This window comes from Phaseolus vulgaris, chromosome 6 (assembly GCF_051622355.1).
Source record: "Phaseolus vulgaris cultivar YP4 chromosome 6, ASM5162235v1, whole genome shotgun sequence".
NCBI classification, from domain to species: domain Eukaryota; kingdom Viridiplantae; phylum Streptophyta; class Magnoliopsida; order Fabales; family Fabaceae; genus Phaseolus; species Phaseolus vulgaris.
Genome location: NC_143503.1, coordinates 36354872 through 36374910, shown reverse-complemented (window position 1 = coordinate 36374910; position 20039 = coordinate 36354872). Strand labels below are relative to the sequence as shown.

The window sequence follows — 20039 nt, the reverse complement described above, 5'->3', positions numbered from 1 at the left end:
AGTTTTTTCAAAGATGTAAAAATTAAAACGTCATAAAAATATTTAAAGTTAGAAAAGCTTTGAAACAAAACCTTTGACCCTCTCAAATTTCATGGAAAGCACATCATAATTTTGTTATGAAAAATCAATTATAACCTAGTATGCTTTATAACAAATATTAATTAATGTAAAAAATAGTATTTTATTTTTTTAAACGTTATCAGAACGGAAGAATAAGCCTAATTATGTATAATTTTTAAAATACAACTAGGAATAAAAACATTGGATAAAAACAGAGTAATAAAAAAATAGTTTTTAAGAGAAAAAACTTTCTAGCAATATAAAATCATCTTTACTATCATTCCCTTACAAACTGTTATATAATAAAATAATTGATTTTATAATAATCAGTATTATTATATTGTAAATTTATTACATCATCATATATAACTATTAAATATTCTTTTGCCAGAAAATGCTAACAACTATTTTAAAGACATTTATTGAGAAATTAAAATGATATTTATTAAAATTAAAATGGAAGGAAACTTTTTTATAGCTCAAACAGCTTCCCTAAAATAGTTTTCGTTTTTTTTTTTCACTTTTCTTTGATTTCAAATTTTATGTGTGATAGAAGGGCAAAATAGGGTTTAGGTTGTGTTGAGTTTCTGTTTTCATTTATTTAGTAATTAAGCAAATGGTGGTGAGATGGTAGGAACCAGTGTTCCAGCATAAAGCCCCACAACACAACTCACACGTCACACAGAGAGGCAAATCACAAGTCTATTATTATTATTCATTCATTCATTTTGAACTTTCTCCAACGCCAACGCAATACGAATTAGAATAGGCGGTGAGGGAAAGCGGAGGCAGCAACCGGAGAGTGAGTCTCCACTCCACTCAATCATTCAATCGCTTCATTGTTTCAAACCAAAACCCTAGTTAGGGTTTTTCCCATCGATTGATCCATCGATCATGGCAGAAGAGGTTTCTTCTTCTACTACTTCTCCCGCGGCATCTGCTACCGCTCCTCTTGGTTCCAGCGTGATCTCCCTAGTCAACCGCCTTCAGGACATCTTCTCGCGCGTCGGCAGCCAATCCACCATCGACCTCCCTCAGGTCGCCGTCGTCGGCAGCCAGAGCAGCGGCAAGTCCAGCGTCCTCGAAGCCCTAGTCGGCCGCGACTTTCTCCCCCGCGGCAACGACATATGCACTCGCCGCCCCCTCGTCCTCCAGCTCGTCCAGACCAAGCGCAAGCCCGACGCCCCCGACGATGAGTACGGCGAGTTCCTCCATCTCCCTGGCAGAAAATTCCACGATTTCTCCGATATTCGCAGGGAAATTCAGGTGCTTAACTTTTTATTTCCAAGCTTTACGTTTGGCTTTTACATGTTTGTGACGCGGACAACTTATCGTCATGGATTACTCACTAGGTCATGATGGTTTTATTTTAGGTCATAAAATAAATAATAGCGTAGAAGAGAAGAGAAGTAGAATATTGTTATCATGTTCGGTTGGCGTTTACCTTGTCTTTTGAATGGCTATTGAACACTAGAGTACTGCTTTCCCATTTGTAACATTAGTTTCGCTTGCCGGCATCTAAGGGGAAGGGAGAAGAGAATCCTTAAATAAGGAGGGTGACCCTTTCATTAATGAAGATTATTTTCTCTCTTACTTTTTTTTTGTATCCAGTTTTTTTTAACCTGTTCAGCCATTGTCAAGACATGGACACACTCTGGCACATTAACCGGCACTGAGTTGAGTTGAACTTGGGTGTGATCCGATGGCTATACGTGGTGCTCATGTTCATGTATTGTATTTGGCTTTGGTATTATGTGTTCGTGGCTTCCAATGCTCCAACCCCAAAATGGAATAGATAGATACTTTAGAGACTTGGTCTTTTGAAAGTAGTAAAAATGTATATTTGAATGTGTAAGTTAGTTAAATTAACTTTGAGAATATTGTTTGCTTGACAGTTGTCAATATTTTTATCATATCAATAGGTAATACTGTTTTGGTTGAGGGTCCATTGTCCATTGGAAGTGATTTCTATGCTTTAAGCTTGAAATGTGGTTAAATTTAAGACGAATTGTTTGCATCTATATAGAATGTAATACTGTTCCTAGTGATGTACTGATAAGTATACAGTGTACTGGTTTAATCCTTTTCATTTACCTTATATCCCTCTGTTGACTTGAATATCTTCACTCTCTTTCTGCAGGCTGAAACTGATAGGGAAGCAGGAGGGAACAAAGGTGTCTCAGACAAGCAGATTCGACTGAAGATTTTTTCACCAAATGTTCTTGATATCACGCTTGTAGATCTCCCAGGCATTACGAAGGTTCCTGTTGGTGACCAGCCTTCTGATATTGAAGCTCGAATCAGAACAATGATCATGTCATATATCAAAACTCCCACATGTCTCATTCTGGCTGTCACACCGGCAAATTCAGATTTGGCTAATTCAGATGCTCTCCAGATGGCAGGGATTGCTGATCCTGATGGTGAGTTTTGCTTCCATGTGTCTGAAACTTTAATTTTTTCAGACCTCTTTAACTGGAATTTTAAAGATTCTTGTTTCTGTTATAGGTAATAGAACAATCGGCATAATCACAAAGGTTCGGTATACTCTTGTAACATTTTGTCCGAGACATTTGTGAAATTTATTAAGCTGTTGCCTTGTTCTGACAATATTAGGCTCTTATTATTTGGAATGTAGTTGGATATCATGGACAGAGGTACTGATGCCCGGAATCTGTTACTAGGAAAAGTTATCCCCCTCCGACTTGGTTATGTAGGTGTTGTAAATCGTAGTCAGGAGGTAATGATTTTATACTATAGTTCTAAAAGCTCTGTTTAATTTCTTTAACCTGTGCGCATGCTCTTATAGATATTAAGCACTGGTCCTTGGTTACTATATGTAATTTGCTTGATTGGCATGGAGGTAAATATGTGCTGATTGATGAAATATATTTTGGCTATTGTTTCATCATATTAGGATATTCAAATGAACCGGAGTATAAAGGATGCTCTTGTGGCTGAAGAGAAATTTTTCCGCAGTCGCCCTGTAAGGAAGTTCTTATGTGTAGTTAATAGTCAAGTTCTATTGCTTATATATACTTACTCTTATCTATTTATGTTATTCATAGGTATACAGTGGTCTGGCAGATAGTTGTGGTGTTCCTCAACTAGCAAAGAAGTTGAACCAGGTAGAGTCTTCATGACACTGAAAACATGTATATTTATTGTGTATAATACTAGCCTTATTTAGGGATTTCAAATGCAGAGTAAAAGTCTGTTTCAGTCTTCACACTTTCTCATCAAAATTGTTATTATATCCTTTATCTTTAGGAGGGAGATATCAAAAAAATGCACGTAGTTGTTTCACCTTCAATGTTGATTTTAGTGGTGGCTTTGGAATTTTTCTTTGAATCATTTGTATCTTTATTTTGGAAGGGAGAAGAGGAAGGAGATTTGAAAGAATGAAGTTTCTTTTCTTTTTAGTGCTGTGAAGAGGAATGAACTTTATTTTTTTCACGGGCCTGTGAAGGATAAGAGTTTGAAGAGTGTATACAAATAGCCAGATTAATACTTGCTTAGAGTAAATTTGGAGAAAGAATATTGTTAGATACTTCTTGGATAGAACTGAGTTCTTCCAAATCCCATAAAATATTAAACCATTATGAATTGATACCAACATTGAGATTTCTGGTCTAATGCACACCAATGTGGCATGCACATTTGCCTGTCCATTATTTTTTCAGATTCTAGCACAACATATAAAGGCTGTGCTACCTGGGCTGAGAGCACGTATAAGTACTTCATTAGTCTCTGTTGCAAAGGAGCATGCAAGCTATGGTGAAATCACTGAGTCCAAGGTATGATACTGAGATGTGTCTTGGATACGTCCCTATGACTTGTTAAACACTCAAATAGTTAAGTATGCTGTATATTTAATCTCCTTGTTTTGTAAAAAAAACAGCATTTTTTCTACTGTGGCTGTAATTATGCAATGCATTATTTATGTGTTAATCTCTAACAGGCTGGTCAGGGTGCGCTTCTCTTGAATATTCTTTCAAAATATTGTGAAGGTACTTAACTATCCCAACCGCCTAGTTTTCAAATCTTTTATTAATGAAGTTGTGTTTTCTCTCTATTAAGTAAATGCTATATCCAATTTCTCTCTTCTTGAAAACAGCATTCTCCTCAATGGTTGAGGGAAAGAATGAGGAGATGTCTACATCCGAGTTATCTGGTGGAGCACGTATCCATTACATTTTTCAATCCATATTTGTCAAAAGTTTAGAGGTATATAATTCTCCTGTAGTTCCGTATGGTAATGTTAGAAATCTCTTTTCTCATGCTACAGTTCAATTAAGATGGAAAATGAGGAGGAGGCTATAGCTAACTCATTAGCCTGTCAACCTTATTGCATTTCATGGACGGATGCTCTATTATCCTACCTATTATTATTATTATTATTTGTGTACTACTCAATTGTTATTAATCAAACAAAACTGAATATTCGCAATCATATATATGATTTAACTATGAAAAATATGTAATTTCATTTTTGTTGCAAAACAGATTTTCATCTTAAGTTTGTAAATGCTATGCAATGTTATTATTTTATTATAATGGGGGTAAGCAAATCACAGATTATAATTCTATGTATTTCAAGGGAAAGAGAAACAATGATTTTATTATTAGCACAGTATATGATGTTGAGTTTTAAGCAATAGGCAAATTTACTAATTCCTTGTGTAACTTCATGCTAACTTGAAGGAGGTGGATCCATGTGAAGACCTGACTGATGATGACATCCGTACTGCCATACAGAATGCTACGGGGCCTAAATCAGCATTGTTTGTTCCAGAAGTAGGTTTTTTTACCCAAACCTTTTTCCTTAAAAAAATAAGAGATAGAAATTATATTTTAAAATAAGAATACAAATTATATTTTAAAAGTTTGGTTGATTTTGTGAATGTTTCGTTATAATTTGTGAATCCAAATACATAAATATGTTTATACAAAAACCCTACTCCGGAACAAGTTTATCTATTTATTTCCATGTAATCAGGTGCCATTTGAGGTTCTTGTGCGAAGGCAAATATCTCGTCTATTGGATCCAAGTCTTCAGTGTGCCAGGTTTATCTATGATGAATTAATGAAGGTAGTTACAGGGCTTTAAGCTTGCCATCTCTCCTGTCTTCCATTATCTAGTATGTGCCTAAACAAAAGCCCTTCTCTTCAGATCAGCCATCGCTGTATGGTTACTGAACTGCAACGATTCCCTTTCTTGCGTAAGCGCATGGATGAAGTTATAGGGAACTTTTTACGAGAAGGCCTTGAACCGTCGGAGAATATGATTGCGCACATGGTAGAAATGGAGGTAGGCTGAAGTTTGACTTGTTCAAGTATAAATGTATACTTTCTCCATCCTCTACTTAAAATAGCTCATCAAAATTTGGTTGCTGTTCCAAAACTTGTTGTCAATTAATACCCAAAATATCTTTAAATTTCAAGTCATTTTTAGTAAGAAACTGATGAAAGTGTCATCATTGCTTTCATTTTCAACTGTAATTGTGTAGTCGACTCCTTGGCTTCCTTAATACTATTCCACATAACAGAATTAGCCATTTATTTCTAATGGAGTTGTTAGAAGTTATTCCATTGGGTTGTATGTTGAGCCTTAAGTTCTTATAAACTTCATCAGCAGCACCGAAATGACTTCACCTAATTCTTGTTTACTAGACTGAGCATGGCTTGGGATGCTGTGCTAGAACATTGGTAAATGATGTTATCTCCAAATAAAATGGAAAAACCGTCACAATTAAAGATATTCATAAGTTTTTGCTGTGTAGTAGAAACCATTGATGGGCAATCTATTAGAGTGAATCATCAATTTCCATGTCTACGATTTCTTATTTAAACTACTCAATAATTCTACAGATGGACTACATAAACACTTCCCACCCAAATTTTATTGGTGGAAGCAAGGCATTAGAAATTGCTGTGCAACAGAGCAAGTCTTCTAGGGCTGCTATATCAGTTTCTAGGCAGAAGGTATTCCTATTATGAGATCTAGTTCCAAATGTGCCCCATATTTTTCACGAGTATGTACTGTAGTTATGCAAGCCTTTCTTTACTTTCAAAATTTTCTTATCAATCTCCTATAGGATGCTCTGGAGTCTGATAAGGGATCAGCCTCTGAAAGAAGTGTGAAATCCCGGGCTATTCTTGCAAGACAAGCCAATGGAGTAGTCACTGATCCGGTTTGTAACTGTATATTGTTTAATTGACAATAAATTTTTCCTAGCGGGAATCTAGTTAAGGGCTACTAAATTTAGTATCTCGATGTTATTACTGTATTCTTATGATATAAATGATAAACAGGGTGTCCGAGCTGCATCCGATGTTGAAAAAAGTGTACCCTCTGGTAATTTACATGTTCTATTTAATGTTTTCGTTCACTGCATTTATTTTATTATGAACTTGTTTATAAGCTTATCTTTTGGTTGTCCTATCTTTAGTCAAGTAATTATATTATCTATGGGCTTTGTTTTTATTTTATGGCATTTACATTTAATGCTTAATATCTTACAGGAAACACTGTTGGATCAAGTTGGGGTATATCATCCATTTTTGGTGGAGGTGATAGCCGAATGACTGTGAAGGAGAATATGGCTAGTAAACCACAAACTGAACCCATTCACAGCGTGGAGCATTCATTCTCTATGATCCATTTGAGAGAGGTATGTGTACATCATGACACATTTATTGTCAGCTTGAGCTTGATCAATATGTTCCATAGGTATAGATTACCTAATGTGCTTTTGATTTTGTAGCCACCTCCAATCTTGAGGCCATCAGAGAGCAATTCAGAGACAGAAGTTATTGAAATAACAGTGACAAAGTTGCTTCTGCGATCGTACTATGACATTGTCAGGAAAAATGTTGAGGATCTTATCCCTAAAGCAATTATGCACTTCTTGGTACTTTGCTACCTCATCTACTTCTAGTACTAAGTATTGCAATTATTAACTGAAAAGTAGTTTTCTATAAGCTGTTTTCTATGTTGCTTATGGAAAATTAGAGTGTGTTTAATTGTGTTATTTTCTTTAGTTTTTTAAAAATTGTTTAATAAAACAATTTTCAAAAGCAATTTGTAAACAGAAGTGGGAGAAGGTGTGTGTAAGGAAGAACACAAGTAAGAAGAAACTGAAAGCAGAAGTAAGAAAACCTACATAACTAGAACATATTCTACTTTTTTTATGTAAAAAAAAGCATACTAGTTTTAAAATATTTTTCAAAAACTACACTTATTGATCGAGCCTTCTATTCCACTTTTTTTTATCCATTTTGTAATGAAAAAACTTGTGTAGACAGGTCTGTACACAAGTTGCTGTGTGAACTAAACCAATAAACAACTGACAATTATGGTACTCGAGTTTATGCAAGCATGTCAAAATAAAAAATTATTTTCTACACTGGAATTTCTCCGTGTTTTTAACCTAAATGACATTGTCTATCTACTAGATCTGAGGTACATTGTCTCTCCTACTCAAAATGGTGATTCTACTCAACAGGTTTAAATCCAATTGGTTTTTTCTTGAGTAGGCACCTAATTTTTTGCACTGTTGCGAGCAATATCAGTAATTGTGATATCCCATTTATGAATTTAAGTATATGAACTCTGCATTTCACTTTGGTTTTTTTTTTAGACGGGGTATCCTATTGGTTATGTTCTTAATATTTGATTTGATTTGATTATGTACTATTGCTATTTATTTTGGAGTGGTTGACAGACAGTACTTGATTTTTCATGCCTTAAATAAATACTGCTGACTGTCTTTTACAAAATCATCAGGTAAACAACACCAAAAGAGAGCTGCACAACGTCTTTATTAAAAAGCTATACAGGTAACAGTTGTTGTGACAAGCTAATTGATTCTGATGTATGCTTCTCTAACGTTGATTGCTGATTGTACTTTGTATGTTAAAATTCAAACCAGAGACAACCTGTTTGAAGAAATGTTGCAAGAACCTGATGAGATAGCCTTGAAAAGAAAGCGCTGTAGAGAACTTCTTCGAGCTTATCAACAGGCTTTTAAGGTTAACAGTCCTAGAACTTTTAATGGCCAATGTTTAAAAAATTTCTGTATTACTTTCCATGTTAGTTATGTTTTATTTAAATTGGTTGCTTTCTCATGTTGCTCATCTCTAGTTAGAGGTGTATGTTATTGTGAGTGGAGAGAAACTAATAATTTAAATCGTATACATGAATGGCCAAATTTAAAGTTATGTGATCAGTTGAAAACGTTGCCGAATAGTTTAGTCTCGTAATCCACGAATCATCTAATAGTTGAGATTTGTTCCCTTACTTTCCCAACAAACCACTGCTGTAAAGAAAAAATTGGTTCTTGATTCTAATTAATAACTTTTAATATATGGTTCACGTGGTGTACTCACCCCTTTATTCTCTGTGAAATAGTTAGTCAATTACAAGGGTTGTAGGTTACAACATGATGTGCCTTTTCTTCTATAAATTCATGTTTATGGTTGCAATATTACGTGATGCTTCTTTTCTAGATGCATGCTTTTGACTTCTCAGCAATGCTGAGTCAATTTTCTTCTCAAAATTTCCACATGTATGTGGTCCAGGATTTATTTATTTTATTTAGGTTTTCTTCCTATAACAAAACCTGTAAAGACATATACCCACTGGTCTGATAACTGTATTACGTGTTGGTAGGACTTGGAGGAACTGCCCATGGAAGCTGAGACAGTTGAAAGAGGATACAGTTTGCCCGAAACAACTGGATTGCCCAAAATTCATGGATTGCCAACATCATCTATGTACTCTACAAGCAGTTCTGGAGACTATTATGCAGCTTCTCCAAAGCACTCCAAGTCGAAAAGGTCTTCACATTCCGGGGAATTTCAATCACCAATGCATGCTATACCAGATTCCAATGGAAGTGGAAGGCCATTCACGTCAGGCTTTTATCCCACTCTTGAAGGATGAGCTATAGGTGAATGTGCTTATTGGTTGGTGGAAGAGTTATCTGAAGGCATTTTATTCATTTGATTACGCTGCAACTTTGGGGATATAGTATTCTGGCTCCCGGAGCTGGACTGCATGAAATTACTCTATCTAACTAAAATGGTATTGTATGTTGGCCACTGCTTTCCCTTCATAACTTCACTTTTTCTTCTCATATAGCATTGCCATTTTTTACAAGGCCTCAGAGAAACAATAATAGGGAGCAGCCGATCTTTCACATTTTTCAGAATCGGCTTTCTATACATTCGTGTATATGACCTCTTCTTTTTTGGTTAGCCAGATGTTTTTGTTATTAATCGACAATTAAGTAGTTCGATTTGTGTGTGTTTTTTAAGAAATTTGGGTGAAGTGCTATTTTGAACTAATAGCAGGTCATGGCTTTGATTGCCAATTTTAGTTATAATGTAGGGTTGTAACTGTTATTACATTATTATAATATTAAATGCGATTTATTAATTAAACAATATAAGTTCTTATTTGATGGTAAATGATATTAAAAGTAATAGAGTATATAGCTAATAATATTTCTCAAAATCTTTATTGTGAAGAAATTGTTTTCTCTTTACCCTGTCTCATTATCCAATGTTGTTGAAGTTAAACATATATAAAACAAGTATATCCACAAATAAATAAAGGGAGTAGCATGAAGTGCATGTAAAATAGCTATAGCTTAGTGAAGTCCCCTAGAATAAGATTTTGGGTGGGTCCTTTTTTCAAACTGTTGAGTTGGTCTCTGGGTATTTGGATAGCCACAACTAGAAGGAAGTTTCTTTCTGCACCCCTACATTTTTCTTCCTGCACCCCCATAATTTTGTAATTCCGAAACTGACTTCCACAATATTGGGATCTGGGAGTGTGTTATGGATTCATCAATCCGAAAGTGAATCATCATGTTGCATTCCGGATGAGGGAGGTGTTCTGGAAGTAAAGTTTACATAAATTATTGATTTTCGGATTGCTGAATCTGTAAGCCTAATTTTTATTACGAATTGGTGGATCTTGAATGATTTTTTTCAATTATGGATTTCTGAATCCAGAATGCATATTTTGAATTACGGATTGACGGATCCAAAATGATTTTTTCAATTATGAAATGTTTTGCATTTTTTTATTTTGGATTAACACTATCATTCATATTACTGGAAACATCAATCCGGGAGATTACCAGATGCGTCAATTTGAAAATTTACCGGAAGCGCCAATCCAAAAATTTACCGGATTTCATAATCCGAAATAAAGAAAAAAGAAAATGAATAATGTATATAGGAATAGTTTTGTCTTTGCGCAACCTTGTGGGGTGCAGGAAGAAAAATGTAGGGGTGCACGAAGAAACTGCCCAACTAGAAAAGTATACAAAGTTTAGAATGTTTTGGAAAATTTGAAAATAAAATCGCACGTTTTTATCGTTTATCCATTTTTTCTAAATGTATTTTACTTAAATATTTGGCATGTGAAAGAGAGATCTAGTTGCCTAAAGATTTAATAATATAATTACACTGGTCGCAAATTTAAGTTTTTGTTTGAAGAAAGAAAAATGGGAAAAATAAAACAAACAAAAAGGAAAATAAAGAGAAGAGAAAATAAGAATAAATGATATTTCATTTTAATGATCTGCTGAACCGACAGATGTTTATGTGTAGGTGTGTTTTTGTTTTTCTTTCCATGAATAAGTTCATGTTTAGTGAGTTGGTGGTGTTCATTTTTAAGAATTATTATTTTAAATTCTTTGTATGTATTTCTTCTTTAGAACTAATTTATCACATATTAATTAAAAAATTATTATAAATTGACAATGTAATAATATTATATTAAAAATATTTTACGACATTGATTTCACAGAATTTCTTGTAATTTAACTTTTCTGTTTTTTTAACAACTTAAAAGAGCATTTTAATGACAACGATTTAATTTCAAAAGTACTAGCGTAAGAAAGATATAATTAGAAAGATGTAAAAGATAAACAGGTCTTAAAAAAAGTAACAAAAATATGAGAGATTTATGTTAGCAATTTTTTCTTACACCTAACTTTTTAACCTCCACCTTACATACTTTTTTAAATTTTCAAAAATGTTCTTCATTCTAAAAATAAAAATCTAGAATTCAAAATAATATATTCCGAAAAAGAAGATCTAGAATAAATCAAATTTAAAAATCAAATTTCATCAAGAAAACAATTCCATAATAATAAAAAATTGTTCTAAAAAGGATTTAAAAATATATTCTAAAAAAAATGCAAATATATTTTTATCTGTATTCTCATTTTATTTAAGAGTATTTTCGTGGTTTTAACTGAAATCGGGTAGAGTGGTATGGTTGAGGAATTAATTGAGTTTATGTTTTGTTATAGAGAAGCCACTCATTTATTGAACATCCTAACGATTAGCCAATTAATTTAAAGATTTGCTAATAAATTTCTTAAACCCTTTTTTCTTCTCCCGCAAGAACAATTAGAAGGCGCCACGTGTCGCAACGACCGTTACCACCTCACACAATAGCAGCTATAAATATAACGATTGAAGTGTAACTGCATTTTATTTTATGTTGTTCATCGTTCAAATACTATAACACCATCAGAATCGAGATTTTCTCTCTTCTCCGTCTGAATAAAATGCCTCGCCGTAGCTCCGGTGGTCAGCCTCTCCATCTCTTTTGCTCCATTTTCTTTATTTTAATTGATCTCGATTTTTTGTACCTTTACAATTTCTAGTTTTTCTATGCTTCTCAGTTGTTTGATTCAATACTTTTTGTCCAGCAATTTTAGAGTATTTTATTTTTCTCCTTTTTAATGATAATTTAATTTTAGTTTTTCGTTTAAAAATACTCTAGGTTCGATAGGTGTCTGTGATTTTTGGCGATAATTATTATATTTTGTGATATTTGTGTAAATCAAGCTTTCTTAGACATTGTTTAATTTTGCTTCTGCCATGATATAGCCATATAGGATCGGGATCACATTGAAGAATGCCTTTAATGAATGTGTTTGTGTTAGGAATATTAGACACTTAGAAGAGATTGTATTGGCAGAACAAATAGTATTTGTTTATAGAACATGGATTTTGCATTTCAATGTACTTTTCCAGTTATGTCAATCATTGAGTTGCTGCTTATGTCTGCAGGTAGATCTGCTCGTTCAGCTTCACGTCCTGCTCCACGCCCAGGTCTGAATGAATATGATAGTATACTTGGAAGCCTTAATAATATAGAATGTATCTTTTGAAAACATATGTAGTTATTTAGTTTTTGCCTTTCAAGTTTCTACTAGTAGTGATTGAAGATTTAAAATTATTTTACTGATTTGTATTATGTATTATATGGATTTTTTGATGCAGTTAACTCAGCTCCACCTCCAGCTCCTGCTCAGAGTGGCAATCGTGGTGGATCTCTGTTTGGGACAGTAGCTGAAGGTATGTTATGGAACATCACTGTTTCATCCTATGTATAACGTGATACTACGATTTTTCATCAGTCATATGTACATTTTGGTCCTGAATTAGGTTTGTTTTCTTTTTCATTTTCTAGGAATGGCTTTTGGTGGTGGAGTTGCTGTGGTCAACAGGGCTTTGGATTCTGCTTTGGGTCCTCGAACTATTCAACATGAAACAGTAACTACTGGGCCTTCTACTGCTGTTCCTGCAGCAACTGCTAATAGTTTTGGTAGTGATGCATGTAATATGCACTCCAAGTCTTTCCAAGATGTACGTGGCAATATGTTCTGTCTCTCTTCTCTTCTGTTGATAAATTCCCACTTTTTATAGTTATGAAGTTGTGTATTTGGTAGGCACTAAGGTCTTGTTTGTTTACTATTTTCAAAAACAGTGCTCTGTTTTCTAAAATTTGTTTGACCTTTGAACATATTTGTAAGTGTTTGCCTCTTGACCATATTTAAAAGCATTTGTCTCTTCCAATTGTTTCTTTTTTCTGGTTTCTAAAATACTTTTTTAAAAATAATTTTTAAAAATAATTTTCAAATATAATAGGTTTTGTGTGAGAAATTGATTCCCAAATAGCATGAACTTGTTTATAAAAAAATTGATACTAAAAGGTGAAAAGAGAATCAAACATGTCCTCAATCTGCTAGTAACTCTGTATTTGTAATATCAGTAGTTGAACTGGAACATACAAAGATGTCTCCCCATATATGATGCAATTTCAAGTATTCTGTTCTGTGTATGTACATGCATATTTGTTTTCTAAGAGAATATTAATGAAGGTGATGTTGAATTGCTTGCAGTGCCTGAACAGCTATGGGGATGACATTAGCAAGTGTCAGTTTTACATGGAAAGCCTAGCAGAGTGCAGAAGGAACTCTGGAGCCACATTTAATGCATGAACATTCCTTCATTTATTTTGCTTTGCAATGATATTACTTAGGAGTTTGCATTGCTACCCATATGTGTCTTATGGTTAGAATTACTTTTTAGTCAATAGCATAGATTCCATTTTTAACAACCCATGCTGATAAACACTCACAAACTGGCATGAACCCTTTATGAATTTGTTCTACATTGTTAATTTATTACACATAAATTATAATCTGTTAACGAATGCTGGAATTCGTGTGCATTTTTTTGTTGTAGAACATTCAATTCCGACTAAAATTTACTTGTTATGAAGCTATGTATTTTCTCCTCGGAGAATTAATAAACTCAACCAAAAAAGTTTTTGGAAATAACTTGTTTTAGTATTCCCTTGTTATCATAGTTATTTGTACACATAAAGCAAGTATCTTACTCTCCATATTAGAGACATAGAAGTTCCTATACGCAGGAATGGTGATCCTGGCGCTGATAGTTAGGATATTGGAAGTAAAGAAAAGGAAGATTGTGATCAAAGTGCATGTCGGAAAATGATGCTTTGATAGTCCTGCAAACTATACAACTTTTTGATGTCATGAATTTATATATAAATATATAATAAACCATAAATTTATAATTAAATAATATAAAAAAAATATATTAAAATAATAGTATTAGAATTGTAACAAGATTATATGAAAAATGTGAGTTATGAATATATCTTTACTATATATAATAATTTTAAATAATTTATAACGTTAATAAAAGAGATTCTTCTATTTAGTTTTTATTATTAAGTTAGTGTACACAAATTTTTATGATTTTATCTTTTAAACAGTCTTTTTCATAAGTTAAAAAATCTATCTATATAAAAAAATTATCATGGAAAAAATTTATTTATACCACTCCTTAAACTAAGAAGAGATTTTCTCCATTGAGTATGTTTACAATGGATTTTTTTTTTTATATGCACACAAATTTTATGAGATAAAAAAAATCATGATAAGATAATAATGAAAAGTAAAGTAAAACCATTATAGAAAGTGATGAAAAAAATTATTGTATGAATAATATATCTAATTAATAATAATATGTTGTCTTTCATTCTTTGATAGTTTATATAAGTTATTTTGACAAATAGTGAGTGTATTTTTCTTTGGATTCCTTTTGTGAAAGATTCTTTGTTATTATTAATTCTTCTCTGCGAGATTGATTTCATTCACACATTTGCGTGAAGATTGGCGTGAAGATTGTGAGTGTCCATACTTTAATAAATTTTATACTTTTTAAATGGCTTCATTGTATCAAATAAAAACAAATAGGAGAAAAAGAAAGAGAAAGACTACTAACAAGTTTCACTAATTCTTTTAACTATACATTTCGACAAATAATCTTTATTTGGAGAAAATTTGGACTTCTATTTTAGGTGTAACAACTAAAATTAAATTTCACTTCGTTGTTATACAATTATAAACCTAAAATTCTAATTCTAACAACAAAACGATCACAATACCACAGATGAAATAGCTTAATTAATTCATGTTGAAATCATCTTATAATATTATATAATAAAGGTATTATATTTTAACAACTATGTTTTATAGATAACTACTTCACATCTCCTTTTATTAATATAAAAATAAATATGAATAAATATAAAAAGTATCATTATTATATTAATAAAAAATTAGTAAAAAAATATTTTTATTTAATTTTTTATGTTAAAAAGATTAGGATAATTAATAAATTGTGCTTGTAAATCATGAACTTAAATTAAAGAAATTATATTTTACAAGCACAGATAACAACAAGACTTTCGTTGAAAAATATAAATTTATTATTAAAGTATTTTTTAATAATTTATCGAAATCTGGTATGAGAAACATGACTTTTTCTTGTATTTTTTTAAATGTTTATATATTTTATTAGATTATTAAAAAGTAGAATTTTTGTTTTGTTTTGTTTTTTCTCAATAAAAAGGAAGGAAATATTTTTAAAGTACCATATTATTATCAAATCAAATCTTCCTTTTATGTTACTTTTACATTAAGCCTCCATATATGATGACAGGCTAAAATATTATAAATCGATAATTTTGGGGATTCACAAAACTTTATCCTTAATATTAGTGATGGAACTCAATTATTATGCATCGCTAATCTCTTATATTTTTTTTTATATTGAAGTTATAAATTAAATAATGTGTTTAATAAAGATTTTAGATTTAACCATGACAGCTATTATTACTAAAAAAGAACTTAAGTTGAATACATTTTTCGACTATAATTTACGTCAATATTAATTTAGTTCTGACCTTTTTTATTTAAAAGAAGTTTATTCTACAATTTTATTGATAAGATCTAGATTGTGATATTTGAAAGGAGTTTATTCTGAACTAAAAGAGAATAGGATGGTATAGAGAAAGAAGAGCTTAATCAGCGTAGCGTTGTTGATAACCTTCAAGTAAAATACTAATAAATTGCACAAAAACTAACAAGAAAAATTAAGAATTAACTAAGGGATTATTATGGTGGAACTCATTGTTCATAATAACTGAGCAATAGAATGCCTAATATTAGTATTTGGATCTTGTTTCTTTAATTAGTAAAACACTCTTACACATTAATAATAATAATAATATCTTAAATATTACATTACAGTAATCCTTTTTCCTTTTTGAATTCTTATCTTATTGAATAGTAGTAAGTCACAGTCACAATCGACCCTTTAGAAAATTGACGCACAATCTTTTCAAAATCTCCTTGTCTGGCTCGACCAATGCCGCCTTTTCCTTTGCATCCAAAGCAAAAGCTTCCTAATATTCCAAACAACCATTCATTTCATTCAAACATCACACGAAACAATGCAAGACAACAAAATCAACAATTAATGTTTTGTGTGTTTTTAGGATTTACACAATATAAATCTAAATTCTAAATCTTAAACTCTAAATATTAAATACATACCTGCACCAAATTTCGGGTAATAATACGGTCTATAAAGTGCAAGAGGATGTCATGGGTGAATTCTGGGTGGCCTTGGATGCCAAAGATGTGGTCTCCATAGCTAAACATCTCAACTCCACACATTTCTGACCAAGCAATCACCTCTGCTTTTGGAGGGAGCTCTAGGATCTACAATTCAACACAGTCACTTCAATACAGTAAGAATCATTGGAAGAAGAGAAAAAATGTTGAAGGGTATTCTGAGTATGTTCAGAAACTACACACTCACCTCATCCCTGTGGCATTTGTATATGGAAATCTTTGATGGGAGGTTGAGAGATGAGAAAGACAGTGGCAAAGATGATGACATGTTTATAGCTTTCACACCAATGTCCCAACCCTTTGGAGATCGACCCACCTTTCCTCCCAATGCACGCCCAACTATCTATTACATGTGTCAACAACACTGTCATTCAGCCATGCCATCTTGCAGAAAAAATAGATTCACACTTTCTGACACATCTATTTAACACATTATAGAGTTTTACATTTTTAAGATATGAATATGTTTTCTGCACAAGATAATCAGAAGGTTTATAGAAAATTTCCTACTTTTATTCTTACAGTATAGCATATAGCAAGGAAACTGATATTTTTAGAATGAAAACATGGTTTTTTTCTGAATATACCCGTGAACATACAATGAGAATTTTTAGAAAAATATTTATACAGAAAATGTTTGTTGTTATTATTGTTCTTTAAGATTTATTTGTGATGAATATGTTTAATATTTTATACCATGTGTCAACGTTAAAAGAAAGTTGAAAATGATACGTCAAAAATCAGCCACCAGAAGTCATCAAACAATGAAAAAGAAAAAAGGATCAATCCTATCTATGACCATTAAGAAAAAGAATCAATCAAATGACTCTTAAAAGAGGTTTTATTTTGCATTTTATAAGAATCAGGCACAGACTTTTTATTTTTGGTGGGGCCAAAGTAGAGAAATTAGGAGCATGCAAAAAAGGGAATATTATCATGGCACAAAATTCCACAGAAAAATTCCAAAAAGATGAATATTATTAAGATAGAATGTAATTCCACACAATATTTGAGTGGTGCACTGACAGATTTCTACACGGAGAAGACAGAGACAATGGAGCAGTGCAGTATTAGTTGCAGGACTCTTCATCACCTCTTAAATATCAGACACTCAAAATTTAATCTCAGGAAGTCAAAAAAGGTCACTGTGGAACAAACCTTCCCGACAGAGTAAGATAACATAAATATAGTATCCACAACTTTTCTCTCCCACGGTTTTTTTTCCTCGTACTAAAAACTTATTTGTTTCTCTTTTCCAAAGGCTAAAACAATTTCATTACTGCATGAGTAAATCCAATGGAAAAACCTGTTCACACTCAAATCTGAACTTCAATTATGAGGTTTTCACTACTTTATAAAATGATCATGGTTCAATTTTTATGGAAACAGTTCATTCCAGTTTGTAATACAATGGCGATTTAGGTAATTTGACAGCTATACAATGAGCACATCATCAACAAATAACAATACAATATTAGATGAAGATTTAAAAATATTAAAAAAAAGGGCAATCGAAAAGACAATAGCAACAATAATTGATTCAGAGGTGCATAGACATAGGTGAGAGAAAGCAATTGAAATTGAAAGTAGGTGATGAATTGACGGTGACAAGTAGGAACCTGGTGGCCAAAGCAAATGCCAAGGATTTTCTTGTGCATAGAGTCCAATTTGTTGACGAGTTGAAGAAGGTCAAGAATCCAAGGGTCGTTGGCGTGGGCATCGTAGCAGCTTCCGGTGATGACAAAGCCGTCATAGAGAGAGAGGTGGTGGTGCTCCGGGAAGTGTCCCTGCACCACCTTGTAGAGGTCCCACTTCTCCCCCTCCTCCGCCAGCACTCTGCCGAAGATGCCGTAACAGCCTCCGTGCATCTTCACCAAGTACTCCGAATCCTCGCCGCACATCAACAGCGCATACCTCTTCTCTCCGACCTCACCCATCTCAGAGATAGATACAGAGAGAGAGAGAGAGAGAGAGAATTTGGATGTTGTTGTTGTTGTTGGTTGCTTCTTCCAATGGAGACATTCACCATTCAAACTCTTCCCTCTTTTTAAAGGCTTCTGCCATTAAAATTGCCCACATTCTCACATTTTATTACCATACTACCCTCTCCTCCTTACTTTTCTTCTTCTTACTTACACATCACACCAACCTTTTATCGTCTAATTATGCCATTATACATCTTTATCTTCTCTTTCAATTTTCCTCTCAATATTTTAAAACTATCATTACACTTCATTCCACTACTATTTTTACCTTCATTACTCTTAAAAACAAATTACTATTACAAATATTATTAGTTGTTATCTCTTAAACAAGATTTTCATACATTTTTTTTTATCTATATTGAATCTGTAGGATTACATAAACAGTTGGGAGCATTTTTCCTAAATTATCATACGAGTTATGAGCCTCTGATATTTTAAATGGTGTGTCCGTGTCAAACACCATTTAAAATATAATTTAAACTGACATTCCTAAAATATATATCAATGAAATGTCTAATTTAAAAAATATTTATTAAATTTATGAACATTTTAAGATGATTATAATATAATTTAAAAAAAATATATATTAATTTTTTAAAATTGTATAAATTTTTATTATGATTAAAAAATAAATAAATAATCATTTTGAATTCATCATAAAAAAAATATATTTTTACTAACAAAAATTAAACATATTTATATACATAAATCTTTAATATTAATTTAAATAATTTATAATTATATAATATATAAATTTGTGTATCTATATTTTAATTTTAAAAATTATATATATTCTTGTGTCGTTATCTTTTTACTTGTTAGTGAGTTTAGTATGAGTATCCGTGGGTATTGGGGATGACGTAGGTTACGCGTTGGAAGTGTTTGGGTTTGGGTGCGCGTGGTGGAAGCTTCGGCAAAATGTTTTTGATCACATATTTGACGTGAAAGTGTGTGTTAATAATGTGTGTGGGTAACCAAATTCCATTAATAATATTCTCTTTCTTTTATATATTTGTGGCTCATATTCCTTAAGCACCTTCTTTTATTTATTTCACACACTCAAATATTACAAACTCAGACCAAATATAAAAATAGTGTGAAGGGAATAATTCAGTGTTGAATTTTAGACTTTTATGTTCGGTCTCTCTGTTTCCTGATAATGGATTCTTTACCTACTCAACTTTTTCTTCTATTAAATATAACTGTTCTTTTTATATTTTTAAATTTTTTTACCAATAAATTTAACTTAACATGTCACATAAATGTCTAATAACACTTTATCCGATATAGATAAAAATATTTTATAATGTAGGTTCAAATTTCATTTCATAAATTGATTTTATAAGGTTGAGTTACATTAAAATCTATTTTTTTAAAATGTTATTATCTATAGCGATGTGGAATCTTCAATATATCTTCTCAGACTCAACTCATGCGTAAGACTATATATTATGAGTTGTCTATGACCTAATAAGCTTAATACACATTTTTTAAGATAAACTCTAAATGACTCTAATATCATATTAAAAAGTATATTTTAAACTAATTTTTATACATATTAAAAAATGAACTTTATATGAGATCTCTAATATAGCTCGTGAGATATATATTTGTATGTATTTTATTTTAAATTTTTCATTACAAATATATAAAGTTTTACATATAA

General features: G+C 32.0%; 3 protein-coding genes across 3 annotated transcripts; 2 read left to right on the top strand and 1 right to left on the bottom strand.

The window, feature by feature from the left end:
• The first annotated feature begins 602 nt into the window (after positions 1 to 602).
• Positions 603 to 9515, top strand: LOC137832744 (dynamin-related protein 3A). The gene is made up of 20 exons (XM_068641070.2): positions 603 to 1326; positions 2201 to 2483; positions 2569 to 2597; positions 2699 to 2800; positions 2978 to 3046; positions 3129 to 3188; positions 3744 to 3857; positions 4022 to 4070; positions 4178 to 4287; positions 4765 to 4857; positions 5060 to 5152; positions 5234 to 5371; positions 5932 to 6045; positions 6159 to 6254; positions 6376 to 6418; positions 6586 to 6734; positions 6828 to 6974; positions 7850 to 7902; positions 7995 to 8094; positions 8735 to 9515. Exons 1-20 carry the CDS (start codon positions 955 to 957, stop codon positions 9005 to 9007), a joined length of 2487 nt encoding a protein of 828 aa, XP_068497171.1. The 5' UTR covers positions 603 to 954; the 3' UTR covers positions 9008 to 9515.
• A 2070-nt stretch (positions 9516 to 11585) lies between these two features.
• LOC137833192 (uncharacterized) lies at positions 11586 to 13599 on the top strand. Its single transcript, XM_068641553.2, has 5 exons — positions 11586 to 11676; positions 12163 to 12204; positions 12376 to 12450; positions 12566 to 12741; positions 13278 to 13599. Exons 1-5 carry the CDS (start codon positions 11655 to 11657, stop codon positions 13374 to 13376), a joined length of 414 nt encoding a protein of 137 aa, XP_068497654.1. The 5' UTR covers positions 11586 to 11654; the 3' UTR covers positions 13377 to 13599.
• A 2245-nt stretch (positions 13600 to 15844) lies between these two features.
• LOC137832743 (gamma-glutamyl peptidase 3) lies at positions 15845 to 18583 on the bottom strand. The gene is made up of 4 exons (XM_068641069.1): positions 18008 to 18583; positions 16576 to 16731; positions 16308 to 16475; positions 15845 to 16156 (listed from the first exon to the last, which is right to left on the bottom strand). The coding sequence occupies exons 1-4, from the start codon at positions 18323 to 18325 to the stop codon at positions 16055 to 16057; spliced, it is 744 nt and encodes a 247-aa protein (XP_068497170.1). The 5' UTR covers positions 18326 to 18583; the 3' UTR covers positions 15845 to 16054.
• Between the last annotated feature and the right edge of the window lie 1456 nt (positions 18584 to 20039).